We start from the raw sequence: 20,771 nt of genomic DNA, 5'->3' as shown, positions 1-20,771 counted from the left end.
ATAGACATTTTCACAAACAGGAAGAGTAATGGGATGTGTGTTTGTGTCTGTGTAAAATAAGAACCACAACAGCACATACTTTATTAATGTTTTTTTTAATTTAAATATACATATACTTTCCCACCCTAATGTTAAATACCCCCCCTCCCCTCCCTCCCTAGTCCTCCTATTACATATATCCTCTTTCCACTGCTTGGGCTCCCCCCCCCCTCCTCGCCCCCCCCCCCCTCCCCCACACCACACCAACAAAACCCCTCCCAGAGAAATGACGTCTGACTGGAAAACACACACTCTACTCTGTGCAGCATATTGCTTATTAAGACATTTGCGAAGAAGACATAAATTAAAAAATACTACATCTTTCTTTTTTTTCTACTCCTAAATCCAACTGTTATCACCGTACTGTAAGAAAAAAATGAATGAAGAAAAAAAAAAACACAGTGTCCCTCAGTCTGGCTACATTAAACCTAACCTGACCCCCCCCCCCCCCCCCCTGTAGTTCATGACATGGTATGACCCTTTCCGACTTGGTGTTCTGTTCTGCCGTCCGTACCACTGTGGAGATTGCTACGTGGTGGGGGGGGGGGGGGGGGGGAGAGCGGGGCTTGCTGGGATAGGGAGAATGAGGGGCAGACGTTTGTCGTTACGGATCATTGTTGTACACCTGGTGGAAGGAGGAATAAAGTGAGGCTGAGCGCTGAAACGGGCCCCCCCGATGTGCTTGAGGGGCCCATCGCCAGCCCTGCGTCTCAGCCAACTTCCTCACCACGAAGGGGGGTGTGTGTGTGTGTGTGTGTGTGTGTGTGTGTGTGTGTGTGTGTGTGTGTGTGTGTGTGTGTGCGCGCGCTTGGGTCGCATGCGCACATACAGTTACACACAACAACGGGAACGCCGTTTGAGGCGGTGACGTGGAGGAGGGGGTGGGGGGGTCACTTGCAGGCAGAGTGAAGGAAAGCGTGATTCGGGCACTAGAGGAAAATACAGTTGTCGTTGTTTTTAAAGTCACAAGGCATGCATGTTGACACGGGCGTGTCTGCGGGCTCCAGGTCCACTCAGCGTCCTCAGACCGCCCTCCAGCCTGACCCGTGTGGCCCCGCACCACAACCGCTGAGGCTCCTCCCCCTTCCTTTACCACACTGCTTGGAGCGCAGTGGCTCCGCCCCCAAAACAAGAAGGAGGCTTCTCGCAGGAGGAGTGTGTGTGCGACTGTGTTTTTCATGTTGAGTGATGTGTGTGCGTGTTTGCGTGTGTGTGCGTGCATGAGTGCGTGAATGTGGAACGTGTGTACTGGTCATTTAAAGTGAATCTGTTTCTGCATCTCTCAGGTTGGTCGTTCAGTTGTTCAGTAGATCAGTCCGTCCGACCATCCGCCTGTCCGTGTCTGACCAGAGAAGGGCTGTGTTTGGTGTTTGATGTCGGGTGGGAGGTCGGGGGCGTCGGGGGTGACAGGGGCGTAAGGAGCGTCGTGGGCGAGCGGTCACACACGGGGGGAATATTTGGGGTTTCTTGGCACCTCGGTGAAGGATTTGAGCTCGTAAGGAATCCCCGTGTCCATCTCGATGGACTTACGGGAGAATAGCAGCCGCATGTCATTGTGCAAGTAGATCTTTCCAGACTTTGAACTCTGGAATCTAAAGCAGAAGGGACACAAATCAAAACGTGTCCTGGTGAGATAACAATCCTAGGATGCTAACCGTTCAGTCTGAACGTGTGTCTTCGTTAGGATTTAACATGTTATGAAGGGCTTTTTAAATAAACTGGTATTAGACCATTCTGCACAACTAGGCGCTGCCTATTAAGATGATTGTAGATTTGTCAAAGTGTGTGGTCATTGTAAAGGATCAGTATTGTTTCCATGACACGTCCAATCTGTGACCTACCTGAGGTGTATCAGGTAGCAGAGGATCCTCTTCCTCTCCGGGACTCTACCCCCTGCTGGCCCCTCCCCTTGGCCCTCAGGCACCTCCTCCACAGGCACCAGGAAGTTACGATGGCGGAGGAAGGTCATGTGATTGACAGGCATGTCCTCAAAGTTGTAGGTCACCAGGAACATCTTCACCACAGTTTTGTTGGGATTAAATAAGGTCTGTTTTGACAGACAGACAGACAGACAGACAGACAGACAGACAGACAGACAGACAGACAGACAGACAGACAGACAGACAGACAGACAGACAGACAGACAGACAGCATTGGTTTAGTTCAACAGTTGCACATAATTCAGAGATTGATGTAACATTGCCTGAGTAAGTGTCTGATATCTTGCTATTTATAGAAGGATGTGCTTTACTTGAACTGGCTACAGTGTTGATCACACAGAACAGTAACAGACACGGACGCCTCACACACACCTCGGCAAAGGGCTTTGTGTGGTGGGGCGCCAGTGTAGCAGGACTGCATAAGCAATGGTGGACTCATCACGACACTGAGCTCTCAGGATGGCTTTAATGTTTGGATCAAGGTTGATTACCACCGCAGAACTGCATTATTTTCAGTAACAGGACAGCCTGGAGTGGTTTGTTCCAGTTAGGGCACAGTTTCCAACAATGAATAGAAAGTAGTTACTTTCATCTGTTACATAACTGTTTTTTTATCGATTTAATCTGCTGAAATAAATAATATTCTCCAGTGATGCTTTGAGCATATTGTTTTTGTGTTGTCAAGGAAACATCTGGTCGAGTTCTGTTTGACCTTTGTTCTAACGTTGAATCATCGGCTGGATTGGTAGCGTAGCGATGTGAAACTGTTTAAAAGGCAGGACTGTTCCGCATCGAAAAAGAATGCACCCCCTTGGGACCTAAACTTTGAAAGGTAAAAGAGGAGGAGCTACGATTTGTACTCCATGGGCTGGAGAGCTAGCCAGATGAGGACTCACCACTTGAATGGTCCCTGATTTGGGTACGCTGTATCCTTTCTTCCCAAGCGGTTCGAGGGAAACCACACCCTGCCGGAGACAAACATCACACCTTGTCATACACTTCAATCAGAGGGTTCACTTGAGTCCAACGCAAGACATTTCCATGTGATAGGAAGTCGGGAGTGGCTAGTGGAGTTTGGAATGTAAAACGAATACGCGAGAACCATGAGACTTAATCCAGACACAATTAGTCAAAACAAAGCTTTGACTCTGGATTGTAGAAGTGCACACGCCACAGATATGACTTTCACGTGAAATTCAGACATCCTACACATTGAACATGAAGTGAAATCATTAAGATAGAGCCAATGGCCTGACTGTTATAATGTAATGACAATGTAAGATGATCTGGGAAATATTGTTATTACGGCAACGATAATATTAAAGGTCCCATGGCATGAAAATTTCACTTCATGAGGTTTTCTAACATTAATATAAGTTCCCCTAGCCTGCCTATGGTCCCCCAGTAGCTAGAAATTGCATTAGGTATAAAACGAGCACTAGCTATCCTGCTCTGCCTTGGGGGGAAAGGAACTTTGGCTTTGACTCCCTGAAGGACATGAACCGCGACATGGAGGAGAAAGGGATTGTTGCCCGCAATTGTCTCCCGCCGATGCCCACTGCCTGCTGCCCACTGCCTGCTGCCCACAACCGAGGCACCACCACCGCCCGCTGCTGAGGCAGTGGTGCTTGGGGATCCGGCGGGAGACAATCGCGGTCAACAATCGCGGGCAACAATCCCTTTCCATGTCGCGGTTCAGTCTATTTCAGATTGACGTGGAAGTGAAAGAACCAGAGACGTCGGAGAACCCGACACAGTCGTTTGAGATTCATAATATCGGCTGGAAGTGCACACAGCTTTTGGCCGTGAAAATATCAATTATATGATATAGATATCTATGCATAATATGAAATTATTTGGATATAGAGCTCCAGGACTCCCGCCGGAGCAACCGGAGTGTTCTAGAATATTTACCAAACACGGCCAAAATGTGTGTGCGCCTCGCCATTGCGATACATCCACTGTAAGCAGAGCGCATGGTGCTGTCACACCAAATTTGTACCGGCAGCCAAATTTGTACCGCCTACGTAATCTGTTGTCCGTTGCCAGGCAACGGACAACAGATTACTTAAGGGGTTGTCCGTTGCCAGGCAGGTTTCAAAAAACAATCGCGCTCATGTTGCCAAAGACTAAATAATATAATACAGATAACGGATCGCTAGATAACACTTGTTTTTACTTTATATTTGTATTGTATTTAATTGTTTGATCGAATTTAGCTAGTAAACTGAGTGTTTAAAGTGTATCATAGTCTAGCTAGCTTGTGTTCATTTAATTTCCTTAATTTAATTTACATGATAGATAGATAGATAGATAGATAGATAGATAGATAGATAGATAGATAGATAGATAGATAGATAGATAGATAGATAGATAGATAGATAGATAGATAGATAGATAGATAGATAGATAGATAGATAGATAGATAGATAGGTGAACAGGCATTTACTACCTGGTAAACATAAAGTTTATCATGCCATGGGACCTTTCAACAATCAATCAATAAATGTCAATAAAATATACATGAATTCAAAATACCAACAGACTATCTGACGGTAATAACTGTGATAATTGAATTAAATGGATATATTTCAAGTTTAGTATCCGACAAAAACACATTTTACTTTCTCATCATTTTGAGGGCATATCTTCTCATCATAATTAATCAAGGCTATACAACTGATGATATGATGCCAATCAAAGACGACGATAATGATGTATATGATAACGTTGTATTATGCCCCGGCCCATGTATACATGTACAGCTGGAGGGAGGCAGGACTGACCAGGAAGGGGGAGGGGGCGCTGTGTTCCGAGATGTCGTAGTAGGTGACCTGGACAGGAAGGGTGGCGTGCTGCGGGCAGTAGGAGCCGCTGGCGCCGATCTCCGCCGTGAAGCCCTCAATCTGCCCCGACGGGGAGAAGCGCCCCTTCAGTATGGACTCCTGGGGTCAACACACACACAAGATACAGTCAGCACTTCAGTCATCACACATCGTATAGAGCTCGCCCCTTCTGGTAGACCCCCATGGCACCTCTGAGATCATAAAATATGAATGGGTTTCAATGGAGAGAAAGTAATTATTTTCTGGTTCCAGTCTTTATGTGCCCTGGATCACACATTTGTAGTTTATGGATTTCAATTCTAATCTTTCATGCAAAGGAAACAAAAAAAATCTGCGAAGAAGTTTGATAAGACTAGGTTGTGTGTGAGGCCGCTTTGTGATCTACAGCTCTTCGCTGCTCTCGACACGAATGATATACGTCACCACCACACTGGTACAGACATGGCGATCTCTCTGCTCCACTTCACTGCTTTTTTCCAAGGGGAGGATAAAAGCATCGAAAGAGGTGAGAACATTATAAATCGGGGCATGTGGCGAGTTTCAGTTATGCCGATGGGGAGATTGTCGGCTTTGTCCACGCCAGTCTCAGGGAGCGTGACGACACATACGAGACGTGTAGTCTTTCTCATTGGGTTTTCTTCACAGCCTTTAACTGAACAATTGCACAACAAACGGTCAAACTCTTGGCATGAAAAATTATCATTTAAATCCACAAACAACATATGTGTAATCCACACACAATAGAGTGTATTCTACACACTATTATAGAGTGTATTCTACACACTATTAACACACTATTTTATTGAAATCGTTTTTTTAGAAACTTTATGGTCCACACTTGTGGACCATAAAGTTCTATTCTAAACATGAGATTAACATTTAAGACATACAGAAAATAATGTGTACAAAATAAGAGTAGGAATATAGGTCCATTCATTTCTTTAATAATAATCAGGCCCTGGACAGGTTAGAGAAAGCCCCGTTCAAGGAGGAGCAGGTCTGGGGGGACGGCAGTACCTCAAAGTTCCCCAGCAGGGCTCGACTGACGGAGGAGGAGGGCCTCGCCGTGCGCCCGCTGTCCGCACGCCGTCCGCTGCGGAGCTGCCGGCTGCAACACGCCCGACAAAACGTTACTAATGATCCCACACACACTGAACACGCACCCAGAGCAGTCACTACTAAACACACCCTACTGATGTTCACGCTTGATACATCGCCTCAATCGATTCCAAGGCTAGAGTGTAGAGAGCCAGACCCACCTCTTCAGTCGCAGCCCACTCTTCAGTCGTCGCCCTGATCTTGTGCATTCTGTTGCATTCTGAAGATAAAGATGAACAGGTTATGATACTTTTTCTCCTTAACATCATTATGCTTCGTTTTACTGCCAAAGCTGAACCGTAACATCACCCTACTACGAGGAACCTTCTAATAATAACTATTCAACTGGTCATTGCTCTGATAGGGTCGGGGTCATCAGGTGACAGAGTGTGTGTGTGTGTGTGTGTGTGTGTGTGTGTGTGTGTGTGTGTGTGTGTGTGTGTGTGTGTGTGTGTGTGTGTGTGTGTGTGTGTGTGTGTGTGTGTGTGTGTGTGTGTGTGTGTGTGTGTGTGTGTGTGTGTGTGTGTGTGTGTGAGTGAGTGAGTGAGTGAGTGAGTGAGTGAGTGAGTGAGTGCTTGAGAGTGTGAGTGTTTTTACTTACACAGCACTGAGTACTGGACGTTGCGTGCAAACAAGTATTTCCCATGTTTAGGACCACCCACTCGTTTCCTAATTGTTTGCTAGCTGGCCTTTCTCTAGTGGTTAGCCCAAAGCTAGCAGCTAACCCTACGCTGGACTCAGGCCTCAGGCTGGTGACTACCCCTACTCTAGTTGCTACCCCTAAGCTAGCAGCGAGCTCTTCACTTACAGAGAGACCACCCCCATCGGCTAGCCCCGCGCGGCTAGCTGACCCGGCGCTCTGTAGAGAGCGGGGAGCCCTATGTCAGCTGGGGCTGTCCTCGTCGCCCCCACACTCGCTCACAAACACAGAGGACATTTTGAACTGTTTCAGTACCTCCCTGACCTCCCTCGGTTTCTCCACACACGATATGAATCTAGGACTTCCCTCTCTGTTCTCCCTCTCTACGCCGCCTTCGGCCTCTCGTCTCTCTCTCCCCTTCACGCCCTCACCCTCACCCTTCTCTTTCCTGGTGAAAACCCCTGACCCCTGTGGTCCCACTGACCGCATCGGCGTGTGACACCTATGGAAAAGTAGCCCCTTTGTTAATATTAGCGCCCCTAACACCTCTCTCCAGGCAGTTGGAGAGTGTGTGTGTGTGTGTGTGTGTGTGTGTGTGTGTGTGTGTGTGTGTGTGTGTGTGTGTGTGTGTGTGTGTGTGTGTGTGTGTGTGTGTGTGTGTGTGTGTGTGTGTTTGTGTGTGTGTGTCAATGGGAGTGAAACAATAGCCGGGCCTCTGAATGGGTTCTCTTCTGGACCTCCTCTGTTTGTTCCAGCATGGTGTGAGCCGTTATTAACCATGACTCTGTGACGTTTGCCCCGTGCACGCGTGCGTGTGCGTGTGTGTGTGTGTGTACCTTGGCGGAGGGCAGCAGGTGGTTCCAGTAGGGGGCGGCCTTGGCGTCGGTGCTGCGGCAGGAGGCGGGGCCGAGGCCGGGGGCCAGCAGGGCCAGGCGGCTCCTCTTGGAGGTGGAGGGGCCCTCGTCTTCCGAGCACGACTCCCCCGTGTCGCTGGGCGACAGCAGCCGCTTCTTGGCCGGGCAGTGGGCCCCTGAGGCGCTGAGGCGGAGCCCGTTGGGGCTGGGGGTCCGGGCCAGGCCCGAGGGGGCGGCGGCCTGGGTGGCGCTGCGCTCCGGCGGCGAGGACTCCAGCCCCGCCTCCCACTCCGTGGCCTCGCCGGGCTCCAGGGGCTCCGAGTGGTGCGGGGGGGAGAAGGGGCCGGTGGGGCTGGTGGGGCTGGCCGGGCAGGGGGTCTCGTAGCAGGCCGCGTCGGAGGGCTGGGGGCCCGGCTGGCCCCCCGGGGAGGAGCAGCCGTTTCCGCAGCTCTCTCCTCCGGGGCTGCCCGGGGAGTGGCCGGACCCCCGCCCCCCGCCGGGGCCCTCGGCCCTCGGAGCGGGGCCCTGGGAACCCGTCGGCCCCAGGGGCTCACAGCACATGGGGGGAGACTTGGGGGAGAGCGGGGCGAACACGTCGGGGATGGGCCGGTTATGGTTGTGCTGGGCGGGCCGGCGGGAGGGCGTCTGGCTGGGGGACAGAGGCGGGGACCGGGGCGACAGCCCCCCCTCAGAGTCTCTGGCCTCCATCAGTGTGCAGGAATAGGCCGCCCCCCCGGGGCCCGGGCCCCCCGTCAGCCCCGGGCCCGGGCCGCACAGCACGGCGCCCTCCTCCAGCTCCTCCCCGTGGGTGGAGTCCTGGAGGTGGGGCCGCTTGGGGGCCAGCTGGGGCTCCTCCAGGCCCCTCTTCAGGGCCGCGCGCGGGGCCGCCTTCTGGGGATCCTCGCCGGGGGGGTCTGCCGAGGCGGAGAAACCCCCCAGGTGGGAGAAGATGGAAAGCTGGTAGACCTTCTGGAGCCGCAGCTCCTCCTGTCCGTAGGCCCGGGGGGCCCCCGGCCTCACGCCCGGGTCCAGGCCCTGGGCCGGGGCGGCGGACGGGGGCAGGTCCCCCTCCTGGGCGGGCAGCTCCAGCGGGGACTCCTTTGGGGCGGCCTCCACGTGGATGTGCCGCATGCTGTCTGTCTACGAGAGTATCCAACGGGGCTGGGTGGCCAAGGAGCGCCGGTGGAGTCGCGCTGAAGAGAGTTCTAGAGTCCCTGCTGTGATGTCACCGCTGTGAGGTCACCAGAGAGTGTGTCGATAGGAAGCTGAGCCTGGCCGCTCCGACTGGGAAGACAAGAGATAAAACCGGCTATTAATGGCTATTAATGGTTCTCTGAAGGTTGAGCTCAAAGATAGATGTATATTTTCTAGTGCTGTCAAGCGATTAAAATATTTAATCGCATTAATGTCATAGTTAACTCGCGATTAATCAAAAAATATATATATATTCTAAATATCACTTGATTTTTTGCTGCTAGCCTTTCGGTTAGATCAGAGAGTGTTGAGAAGGACAGTAAGAAGATAAACCCGCAGTGAATTCAACCCGATCCACTTGACTTCGGGTAGGTGCATGACAGTGGTAGACCTACCGTTAAACTTCCATAGCCCAGGCTTTTATTTGTTTCAATCACTGAACTTTCGAAAAAACTCTTGCTCAGCAAAGATGGAAAATACAATAACATTTATTATTTAAACAAGTATGTATATTCCTACCGTAAGTAGCAGGGGCGGATGGTGTATAGGGGCGATTTGGGCGACGCACTACCAACTGGGAGAAAGAGGATTCTTTTTCTAACAAATTCTATCGCAGCAAAAGTAGTTTTCAGTGTTCTAGACATATTATCTGTCATTCTCCAATCAGAATCGTCAGATTCAAGTCGGGTTTCAAATGGTCCCGCCGCTCTGGGCGAATTCATTGACGTGGAAAATCACCCAAGGATTCTCCCATTGACTGTCATGTTAAAACTTTCTTTTTTTCTGAAAATGAGCCTTCAATGCATTTTCAATGGGGATTTGGGACTCGCCCTATCGTGCGTGCGTCACACGTAACTGAGCAAAGAGCGCGAAGGGTTATCTTCGATCAAGTAAGTCAGTCACTTGCTAATTTCAACATGGCTGCTAATGTGTGCAATTCCGTTGCGTCTCTGAAAGAAGTTCCTAATAGTCTACGATCCAATTCAGAGAAATTGGCATTAAAACAATCAGGACCTCCAAGACCAAAATTACTAAAAGACAGCGGTCGCACGTCGACGTTCTGTACCAGAAGCTCCAGAAGAAGGACATTGATGCAGTCTTCATCAAAAGGGCCTTCGAGAGCTTCACAAGCAGTGTGCAGACCATTAGGTAAGATAAAATGTATATTATTTGATCCTTCTCAAAGCAAAGCTTTGTTATGAGAACATATGCATGAAAGGAGACTGTATTTGTGTTCTTTTTTTTTTTTATAATATATGTTCTTTTTTATAATATATTGCCAGTGGTGTAATCTAGCATGCTTTACTCTGTGCTGGACATCCTGGTTAGGCGAGGCACAATGGATAGCTTAAAAAACAGTGCTTAACACTAACATTATGCATCCCTGCCCATTTTAAGCGGGTATACTCATCAGGCCATCAGTGTGTCATGAACAACCACACATAAAAGGTTGCCCATATTATATTGATATTTTATCGTATTTGTCTAAATGCATAATTTACTGTAGATAGATTTATGAGTGAAGTTACCAACGCACTAGATAAAAAACAGTGTTTAACATTAAAGGGGACCTATCGTACCACCAGGTGTGAGTGTGATTAGCATTACAAGCCGTTTTCAAAATGTGCAGCATTGTGACATCACAGGTGGGCGTGTCCACCTAGATCTTTGCTGGATAGATGAGCAACGTTTACTTCAGTCCACTGGGTAGGCTGGTAGACTGATCTATCCAGCACACATCTAGGTGGACACGCCCACCTGTGATGTCACAATGCTGCACATTTTCAAACCTGCTTGTAATGGCTAATCACACTCACACCTGGTGGTTTGATATGCCCCCTTTAACATTATGCATTCCTGCCCATTTTAAGTGGGTATGCTGACATCTTTTTACTGGATAAAGTGTGAACATGTGCATCACGTAGACTACAGTACTGTACACAGCCTCACAAACACATTATTGGTTTGTTTGCATTCAGAGACTGACTGCAAGAGCTATGAGGAACCGACAGACCAAGGACGGCTTTGACAGAAGAGGCGAAGCAGAGGCTGTCTGAAGAGGTCTGCGACACATCCTGGCTCACACCAAAGCAAGGTTCTCTTTCACTGGCCACCTTGTGAGTGCTACCTTAGTACAAGGAAATATGTTTGAAAGGTATTAATTTCCTACTGATGCTCTGAATGCCACTGTGAAGGCATATCCCACGCTGAACAAGGCAAAGCTCAAGACGGAACTGTCTCTGATCTATGAGAATCCTGAATCAAGTGTGCAGCTTCAATGTGCATATTGTATGTAGTTCTCTGCAAACCTATGGTGGCATCATGCCTTCAGTGTGCATATTGTATATAGTTCTCTGCAAACCTATGGTGGCATCATGCCTTCAGTGTGTCTTGAACAACCACACATAAAAGGTTGCACATATTATAATGATATTTTATCGTATTTGTCTAAATGCATACTTGACCGTAGATAGATTTATGAGTGAAGTTACCAACACAATAGCCGTAACACACTCACCCCTTTTAGAATCAAATTCTCTCTCTCTCTTTCTCTCTCTCTTTCTTTCTCTCACTCACTCTCACTCTCTCACAAACACACATACAGATAGAGACAGAGAGAGAATATTAACTTGTGTATAATTCCCAATTATTATTGAGGTACTTAATCTTGCTGAATTCTACAAGGCAAATAAATTAAGTTAAAAATTATTTCCCTGGCTCCATTCGTCTTTGTAAGGAAATTTTATATTTTGTCTTTATTATTTTGTCAGAATGCACCAGAATGCTTCATTTGTATGGGGAAAATCACAACAAAAATCTTCGGGGTTGCCCTACAGGGGTTTGGTTTACAAACTTTCAGCCCCCCCTAAAATGAAATTCACCAGCCGCCACTGGTACGTAGGCCTAAACACATTACCAGGCTATCGAATAACGCCTACACACACCCACACAAACACACACACGCACGGTGGCGGAGTGGTAATCGGGAGAGTCTGGAGAATTCCCGGTGGGCAGTTAACGTTTCGGGGCTGTCGGGCTGATTACTTCTGAATAACTATATTTACATTTATAAAAGTTCCTTGCAGCGCCGTCCAGCAGCCTGAGCTGTGCGCCCGCATCCTCTCAATCAGACGCAACAAAATGTCAACGTCACCACCATGTCGATTTTGTCTAGAGGGGTGTAACTGAGCGGCCCCTCCCGAAGTGGTACAGCCCAGGTGGGCCTTGAACTGCGATTTGTCAGAAAGACGTAACAGCATTGAACTCTCGTGCAAGCTCGAACAGAGTGACACACAAACACAAACACCCCTCCGTATCCTTGCTTGCCCCAACAAGTTTGTGCGGCGTGCTTGTTGTTTTGTTTCCGGTGTAGCTAGATCCGGTATGGTGTTGTCGTTTTTCTAACGTGACTAGTTATTGCTAGACAGCAGGGGAAAAAACTAAGTTTGCCAAGCCAAAAGAGCGTTAATCGCACGATAAAATGAACGCCGTTAAAATTGGTTTCCGTTAACGTCGTTGATAACGCTTTAAACTGACAGCACTAATATTTTCACATGAGCAATCATCACTCAAACCCCCATACCTATAGTTCTGTAGCCAGCCAGCAGGGGGTGCCAGCTGACAGGCCCCTGCCGGCTGGCTGTCAGCACTATAACACTGATACCTGTTGATGTCTCTCACCTCTGTGTCCGTCCTGATCCAACGCTGCCTGCCCGCCCTGTCCACATCTGCCACAACATGTGGAAGCTGTAGCCTGCAGGATTTACCAAGCCCATCTGCATGTCTCCATGGCAACTGCGGCGGGATGCCAAGTGGATTGGACTCCAGGTGGAGGTTGCAGCACCGGGGAAAACACAGGGGAGGGCCTGAGTGAGGAAGAGATGGAGTTAGATACCAAACTGGTACAAAGCTCACTTCAACACCTTTACTAGACTGTGGTACAAAGCCTATTGCACCACCTTTACTAGACTGTGGTACAAGTTGTATTAAACCACCTCCACTAGCCTGTGGTACAAGGCCTACTGCACCACCTCCACTACTGTGGCACAAAGCCTACTGCTTAACTTGCACCCGACTACACCCTCCTCTCTATGGCTCTTTCACTATATACCAGTCTATCCTCAACTCTTATTGTTTGGTAAGGCTTACTTTGTATGTTTTCAGATAAAATGGCTTCTCATGTAAACTCCAGTATGAATATGTGATGACAGAAAAAAACAATGTTTCACAAAACGTTACCATAGATATTAAGTAATCTCCTCCCTCGTTTTTTGGACATTTACATTTGCTCTGAAAAGAGATTCAATATTCATACCTTAAAACAGAGTCAGAGGAGTGGGAGGTTCTTGAAAGGAAATTCTTCTAAACAGGAACAGGAAGTGGCTCTACTTAGGATCCCTCTGGGATTGGCCGATAGCCGAGCACCCCCTCCGATGCGAGCTGGGCGTAAGGTGTGACATGGCAGTGACATTATGACTGGAGCATTCCACTCAGAATTCCTGAAACAACATGGGGACACGCAAACAGATTACTCACCAATCACATCACTGTGATTGGATAAGACTAGGTCATGAAGGAACAATACATGAGAAACAATCAAATATGCAAAGTGAAAATAATCACATCAAGTAGATGAAGAGTGTTCCTGAAAAAAGAAGGAGAGAAACAGAGAGAGGGGAGAGAAAGATAAATAGAGAGAGAGATATGTAGATAGAGAGAGAGAGACACCAAAGGCTTGCTGGTTCCCAGGCCTACTTGGACCAGAATTTGGAAATGAATCAGACGAATAGGGGGTGAGGAGTGGGGTGTCCCCCGGAGCTGTTGCCATGGCGACAAGACGCCTGATGACAACAGCTCCTTTGTGCTTTGCAGCAAAGAGGGAAAGACCGAGAGAAAGTAAGAAAGCATGAGAGCAAGAAAGAAGGAGAGAAAGAAAGCAAGAAAGAAATTGGGAAATAAAGAATGAAAGAAGGTTTTCCCTGTACTGTTGTTTATTAGGGTCTGACATCCGAACCTTGACACATGGTTGTAAGGGACAGCAGTTCACTTTGGGATGGATCCCTTTGAGAGCTACCAGCGCCAGCCAAAATACCAGAATATCAGCCTTTCTACTAATAGCTACCCAAGGCCGCTATTAAAAGACTAGTCACTTTTTCCCAACTGGGAGGAAGTGAACTATGTTTTGAAATCACGTCTGCATTGCATTTTTTTACGGACAGATTAGCCATCGTTTTCTGTTCATTGTTCATCAACAGTGGTACAACGCAGGTGGAGGCTGTTAACTGAAAATAACGTTGGCTCAGGGGTTAAAGGTCACACTGCAGACCAACCCATAGAGTGAGAGAGAGTGTGTGAAGGATCATTCAACATCAATGTTTACTCAATGGTAAGAAGAGTGATAGAAAGAGTGAGATAAGGAGAGTATAGGGTAGAGTGAATAGGCAAACAACGAACCAAGAGTGTGTTTACAGAACTAACACAGGCCAGTGCTGGCAAGACAGTCACATACTAATCCACAGACATCATACTCCAAGATTATAAGCAACATCATAGACTGAGTTAAACCCATCTGCACCCAGCAATGGCAGCAATATACTGTGCACCCTCAGAGACAGAGAGGGAGAAGCAAGAAAACATAGGACATTGCACCCAAACGCATGAGAACGTGACCAATGAACCCAGGCAGAGCCGTGTGTTGAACAATGGATAAGTTTGTACTTTCTTCAATTGTCTCCCGTAGAGAACAGGTGGCAAAGCGTCCCCTGGGCGTCTACCCAGAGGGCGACCAGGCAAGACGGAGCGGGGGAAGGTGCGGAGACCCACTCAGCTCTGAGGAGTATTTATAGACTCCTCAGGAGTCTAACAATTCACTGGGAATCCCTCAGGACTCCATTGTTGGTCGGTATTATTTCCCAAGTGTATTTCAAACAAGCTGTTAGGTTATGAGGGAGCTGGCATCCTTCAGGGTAGGGGGTAGGGAGCTGGCTGAAGCCAAGGCTGGTGGGCTTCCACCAGCCATGCACGATTGTTGTTCATGGAGCCTCAAAGCGAAAAAGTGAAAAGTAAACAGAACACACACTTAATTAATGAAGAGTACTATACCATGACCAGGATAAATTCGGCAGGGATTCATGAACTACATTGTGTGTGTGTGTGTGTGTGTGTGTGTGTGTGTGTGTGTGTGTGTGTGTGTGTGTGTGTGTGTGTGTGTGTGTGTGTGTGTGTGTGTGTGTGTGTGTGTGTGTGTGTGTGTGTGTGTGTGTGCACGCGTGTATTCCAAGACCCCAGGTCAGAGGACCCACTTCAGGACATGTGTGGGTGAATTTCATGTCGTCGTCGGGACATTGAGATGTTTGAGCAGCTGGTAGCCAGACCACTTGAAAGACAACACAAAACTACATTTCTTCAATCCTACGAAGAATCAACCACAATTGTCATATTATTTCCCAATCAAATGGTACCTCTAATGTCAACATAACCTCCTCCAAGACAGAGCTGTTTCTATGATCGCTGTCACAAGGTAGAGAAGCAGGCAGGCATAACATTCCAGCAAATGGGAAATATGCAGGGGCCTGACCCACAGTGAAAGTAAGCAGTAGGCAGACTTACATTGAAACTAAGCAACCTGTAGTTGAAACTAAGACCTAAGGTGAAACTAAGCAACAGGCAGACCTAAGGTGAAAGTAAGCAGTAGGCAAACCTATGATGTACTAAGCAGTAGGCCCTCCCAGTATCACCAGTCAAGCCTTTCTTTGGTAATGTGACACATCTCAATGTGCCATGGGATAGGCCAACTGATGTGTTAAAGGGCCCCTATTTTACCAGCCCTTGTGTGTCACATTGCAATAGACAGACCAGAATTCCATAGTATAGTAATTCTAATGTCATGTATTATATTGATTCGAGATGATCATGACAGTACATTACTATTAAATGATTGATTCTACTACATGTTAATCATTCTACAGGAATATGATCAATCATGTGCACAAGTGCATGCGGTTATTACCGCATGCACGCGCACCCACCCACCCACCCACCAACCCACAGGGGAGAATGTCCTTCTAGAGGTACTACATTACATATAGTATCTATTTATATCTATTATACTCTGACTCCGGGCACAACCACTGGACCAGTTCCTCTGTTTACTTCCTGGTGTCGTCTTCCTGCCTCCTCTGTGATTCGATGGCTGGTATGAGTACATTTTGGTGTCGACATGTACCACCACACGCTTCTGACACACATCGGGCTGAATCTATGGTGTAACCCGAGACCAGTGTTTACCAGAGATGGTGCTCTGCCAGAGGTTGCGTATTAAAATACAGCTGGTTAATCTTTGATGACTATAAGGAACACGCAAAAGCAACTCTGGGTCCCCAAGGCACGCCACAGCAACCGGTTTGGTTTGAAGAAAAAATAACAAAACCACAAAGGAACCATGGTGAAAAACGCTTTAGCTTCAACGAAAAACCACAAGCATTTCTCAGCTCACTTCCACCTCTACTCCCTAGTGCGGTGAGTAAAGCACGCCCTTCCGCCTGACTCTACTCCTTCCACACATTGACGTGCGTGACCTTGCACAGGCCCGCTGTGGAGACCTGACAGCTTGTTGGATGGAGCTCCTCCTATGTGACCCTTGACCCCATCGTGTCTGTTGGGCTAAGCTAAGCCGGGAGACTGAGCTGATGATACACGGAGCACGGCGCCCACTTATATTGGGTAGCGTTATCCCATCTGATGTGAGGAGAATGAAATGGGCCAACAACAAGGCATATTAAGTTGGTCCTGGAAGGGGACGGGGGGGGGCCCGGGGGGGGTCAAGGCTACTTCCTGACACGCAATGTCGCTAGGGCTCCAAATTATGCATCCACATCTAAACAGGCAAAACACACCAAATCTACATTGCCTGTTGATTGGATAACACAAGCTATGTAAAGTTGTACAGTCTGTTGTGTTTGTATACATTGTGTTCAAGGAGGGGGCATGGACTGGAGAGTCACGCAACACACACACATACGCACACACACCCACCCACACACACACACATAGTGGCTGTTAAGTCGAGGGGGGGTTTCAGCTAAACTGACAGTCGGGTGACATAGTTGCTGAGGAAGCTGTTTGACATACTGTCGCTCTCTCTATCTATGCCAGTCTATCTGTCAGCCTGTCTGTCTGTCAGCCTGTCTGTCTGTCAGCCTGTCTGTCTGTCAGCCTGTCTCTCCACGGCCGGTCAGTCTGTGGGCTTGGCTGTCGTTGGGTTAATCAGAAACCATCATGCCTTTGCTCTTTGATTTGTTCCACAAGTTTAAAAGTTAATCATCTGACCCACTGCCTCACTTATCACCCTTCTACTTTTGTTGGTCAGCTGTTGAAAACATCAGGCTGTCTGCTGAACAGTGTGGTGGTCTGCCTTACATTACTGTCTCGCTGAAAGAGAACTTGTTGTGACACTTACCCCCGCAAACAGATGGTATCTTCCTCTCTCTCTTGCTCTCGTCTTTACTTCAGTTGGGGCTGCTCGCTCGCCCTCTTTCTCTCTAGCTCCTCAGCTATGTGGCTCCGGGCTTCCTTCCTCCTGAATGGGTGGAGTTTCACAGAGGGACAGAGAGAGAGAGAGAGAGAGAGAGAGAGAGAGAGAGAGAGAGAGAGAGAGAGAAAGACACACGCACAGATCGAGAGAGAGCAAGCGAGAGTGAGAGAGAGACAGAGCGAGAGCAGGTCAGGTTGGTATGCCCTCAGCAGGCTTGTGTATCATGGTAGTCCCAACTCTCTCTCTCTCTCTCTCTCTCTCTCTCTCTCTCTCTCTCTCTCTCTCTCTCTCTCTCTCTCTCTCTCTCTATAAAGAATAAAACCCCATCAACAAGCCCCCCCCCCCTTCCTTATGAATACAAACAGGCTCTTCACACACCAGCTCCCTCTCCCTCTCCTTTCTCCCCTCCTCCATGTTACTGGCTCTTCTCTCTCTCTGTTGGTATTTTCCTCTCTCTCTCTCTCTTTCATTCTGTCTCTCTCTCTCTCTCTCTCTCTCTCACCCTTTCTCTGAAGAATGATCACGCCTTTCCTCTCATTCTGTCCTGTCTGGTGACGAGTTTTCACCTCTACCATATCTCTCTCTGTGTTATTCTCTCCTCTCAGCTGGTAGAGCGAGCTGGTCTCTGCTCACTCAGCACTGAAGGCATAGAGTGGAGCGAGAGGGGGGCGGGGAGGGGGTTGAATTCCTGCGAGCTGATTGGCCAGAGGAAGGTGGGGTTCAGCTGTGATCCTGATTGGTCAGAGTGATGAGGGGGGTTAGCACCAGCCTCTTACTCCTGTTGGGCCTGTTTTACAGACCAAAGAACCATGTGTTTTTGTGTGTGTGTTTATGTGTGTGTGTGAACAGCAGGGAATCTGTTAATGCCTGAGAGAGTAAATATGCAAACACACCCACCCACACACACACACACCCCCACAGACAGATGATCTGTGGTCACAAAGTTAGTGCATTGGAAAACTATCAGCTGAGCTGCAGAAGCTGGCCACACTTTGTGTGTGTGTGTGTGTGTGTGTGTGTGTGTGTGTGTGTGTGTGTGTGTGTGTGTGTGTGTGTGTGTGTGTGTGTGTGTGTGTGTGTGTGTGTGTGTGTGTGTGTGTGTGTGTGTGTGTGTGTGAACTAATAAGGAACAGCATGTTGACTTGCCGTGCGCTATTTCAGACATTCTGCTGAGGTTAAGGTTGCAACCAACCGTGTGCATAATGTTTTTACACACACACACACACACACACACACACACACACACACACACACACACACACACACACACACACACACACACACACACACACACACACACACACACACACACACACACTTTTGCTTATGCAGGAAACCCCAGTCACAGTCTGATTGTGACTTTGTTTATATATATTAACTATAAATAAAAAAATGCCTTGGTAAATAAAACATGGATACATTTATATACATAAAACAAATATGCCGTTGCTATTTGCCCTACACTTTTTCTATAGGTCAGAATATCAACTTTAGTTTTTCATGCTTGCCCAATGAAATGTTATCCGCAAAGACAGAGAGATGGCAGAATAGGTAAGAAGGGAGGCCCAGAGTGAGATAAGGACAGAATACTGAGGGAGATAAAGAGAGACATCTGAAGCTATTTGTGTGTTTCTATTCTGAGGGAAAAGAAGAAGCCCTTCCTGTTGTAAAATGGTTCTGGATTTAAGCAATGTGACAATGTCGCTGAAGGGCAGCTGCTTTTAATCGTCCTTCTCTTCCTGGCTTGTATATTTGTGTGGGATTATAAAACAGTCAAACAGAGATAAGAACAGTTACACACACACACGCACACACATTGTACGTGGTTGAGCGTGTGGTTGTTAATATGCATGTGCGCATTTCCCTGGGTGTTTGTTTTCTTTTATTATGTTCAAGAAAAAATAAATCTCCCCTCTAATTGATCCCTCTCCCTCTGTACTCGCCCCCTGCTCCCTCTCTCATCTCTCGACCTCGGTCTTCTCAATCCACTCTGCGCTGTGAATACGCTCAATGAATCACCGTGAAAGAGCCCCCCCACACACACTGACACTTTGCAGGAACCAGGGTGAAGGTCAGTGAGAGTTAAAGGGTTAATCCCCAGGACAGCCCACAGCCCTGCTCACCCACCCCCCACATCGACACACAAACACTGGGTCAGCCCCCACCTATTATCCAGAAGACCCACCTACTTGTGTTATTTACAGTCACAATGTGGTTGATATATCCACCAACGCATTATTCATGACAATGGCCAGATCAACCAGCGTGTGCGTGATACACTGGACAACCAATGGCAGTGTCTGTGAAAGGTCCATCTCTCGGCTTTGCTCCAAGGGCACTTTTACCATTTTCTAATTGACTGTCTGGTGGGCGGAGTAAGAGCGGTGTTTTCACTGCATCCCTCCCCACAATGCTTTGTGTGTTCACCGGGTGCTCGTTTGGATTCGAACAACGTTGTGATTACGATCACAGAAAACACCTGCGCACACCGGACGAGGCCTGCCTGTTCTGGACAGTGGTTCGGGGTCACGGCCCACTGCGGAGCGCATCTTAACGGGTTGACGGGGCAGATGTGAGATCCCCCAGTACTCCACGTGTGCACAGAGCAGCTAGGAGCACCGAGACTGAGTGGGGGTACCAGGAAGGGGAGGGTGGGGGGGGGGGGCGTTCTCAGACACAAAAGAGTAGATCTCCCAGACATTCAATGATGGAGCAATCAAGGACAAAAAAAAAGAGCGAACGAGAGAGGGAGAAGGGGGGTGGGGGGGGAGAGAGCGAGAGCATGGCAAACTGCCTCGAAGCATAGGATTAGGCTTAGCTGCTAGCATGATGCTAATTGGATAGCACTCATTCATTTGGGATTCCAATTCAACATTATAAACATAAAACAATAAGCCAATTCCAGAGCATACACAAAACACCCAGTAAACTAACCACCAAAACGAGCAGGCCAGTGGCAGTTGGCCTTCCGTATTGCTGCTTTCTCAAGGGTCTCTGGGCCAAACGACATCCCCCTTGACACTGCACTTCCTCGAGCCCTCACCCATACACACGCCAAGCGTCAATGAACGGTTGTTGACAAATGTGAAGGAAAGGCTCTCATACGTATACATGAAGGCTCCTTCCATTTTAGTGAGGTGTTTGCTGGATTGGATTATGTGGATTACTTTGAAGAGTTATGACAAGGCTTCAAAGACACATTTGATATTTCAAACGTTATCCAAAACTATTAAATAAATCATATTTAATCAGACTTAGTTCAATCAATACTTTTAAGAAAGAGATATCTAGATAGAATCGAGAAGTACATTATTCATCCCGAATGGGGTTGTTACAGCATAATACAAAAAACGAAATCAATATCCACACAGATAATTAAAATCAATATGGTGTACACACTGTTTTATTATATCAAGTGCTCATCAACTTCTTGTGTGTGTAGCATGAGTGTGTGTCTGTTTAGCATGTGGGTGTGTGTGTGTGTGTGCGTGTGTGTGTGTGTGTGTGTGGGTAGAATGAGTGTGTGTGTGTGTGTGTGTGTGTGTGTGTGTGTGTGTGTGTGTGTGTGTGTGTGTGTGTGTGTGTGTGTGTGTGTGTGTGTGTTTGTGTGGCATGAGTCTGTATTTT

General features: G+C 47.9%; 1 protein-coding gene across 2 annotated transcripts in view; it reads right to left on the bottom strand.

The window, feature by feature from the left end:
- Window positions 1–246: 246 nt before the first annotated feature.
- Window positions 247–20,771, bottom strand: part of LOC130383783 (atos homolog protein B) — a 25,156-nt gene continuing 4,631 nt past the window's right edge. The window contains exons 1-11 of one of the 2 annotated variants that reach the window (XM_056591576.1): window positions 17,647–18,091; window positions 17,070–17,189; window positions 12,927–13,110; window positions 12,293–12,477; window positions 7,400–8,701; window positions 6,085–6,143; window positions 5,843–5,933; window positions 4,766–4,924; window positions 2,876–2,944; window positions 1,881–2,086; window positions 247–1,631 (exon numbers count right to left, since the gene is read on the bottom strand). In XM_056591576.1, coding sequence (XP_056447551.1) covers window positions 1,478–1,631; window positions 1,881–2,086; window positions 2,876–2,944; window positions 4,766–4,924; window positions 5,843–5,933; window positions 6,085–6,143; window positions 7,400–8,548 — 1,887 coding nt within the window. In that variant the 5' untranslated portion in view covers window positions 8,549–8,701; window positions 12,293–12,477; window positions 12,927–13,110; window positions 17,070–17,189; window positions 17,647–18,091 and the 3' untranslated portion in view covers window positions 247–1,477. Of the gene's footprint in view, window positions 1,632–1,880; window positions 2,087–2,875; window positions 2,945–4,765; window positions 4,925–5,842; window positions 5,934–6,084; window positions 6,144–7,399; window positions 8,702–12,292; window positions 12,478–12,926; window positions 13,111–17,069; window positions 17,190–17,646; window positions 18,092–20,771 lie in introns of those variants that run through there. The other variant, XM_056591575.1, reaches the window with a different exon arrangement.

This window comes from Gadus chalcogrammus, chromosome 6 (genome assembly GCF_026213295.1).
Source record: "Gadus chalcogrammus isolate NIFS_2021 chromosome 6, NIFS_Gcha_1.0, whole genome shotgun sequence".
Classification (NCBI taxonomy): Eukaryota; Metazoa; Chordata; class Actinopteri; order Gadiformes; family Gadidae; genus Gadus; species Gadus chalcogrammus.
The sequence above is the reverse complement of the archived record's forward strand: the minus strand, read 5'-3'. Positions and strand labels throughout refer to the sequence as shown.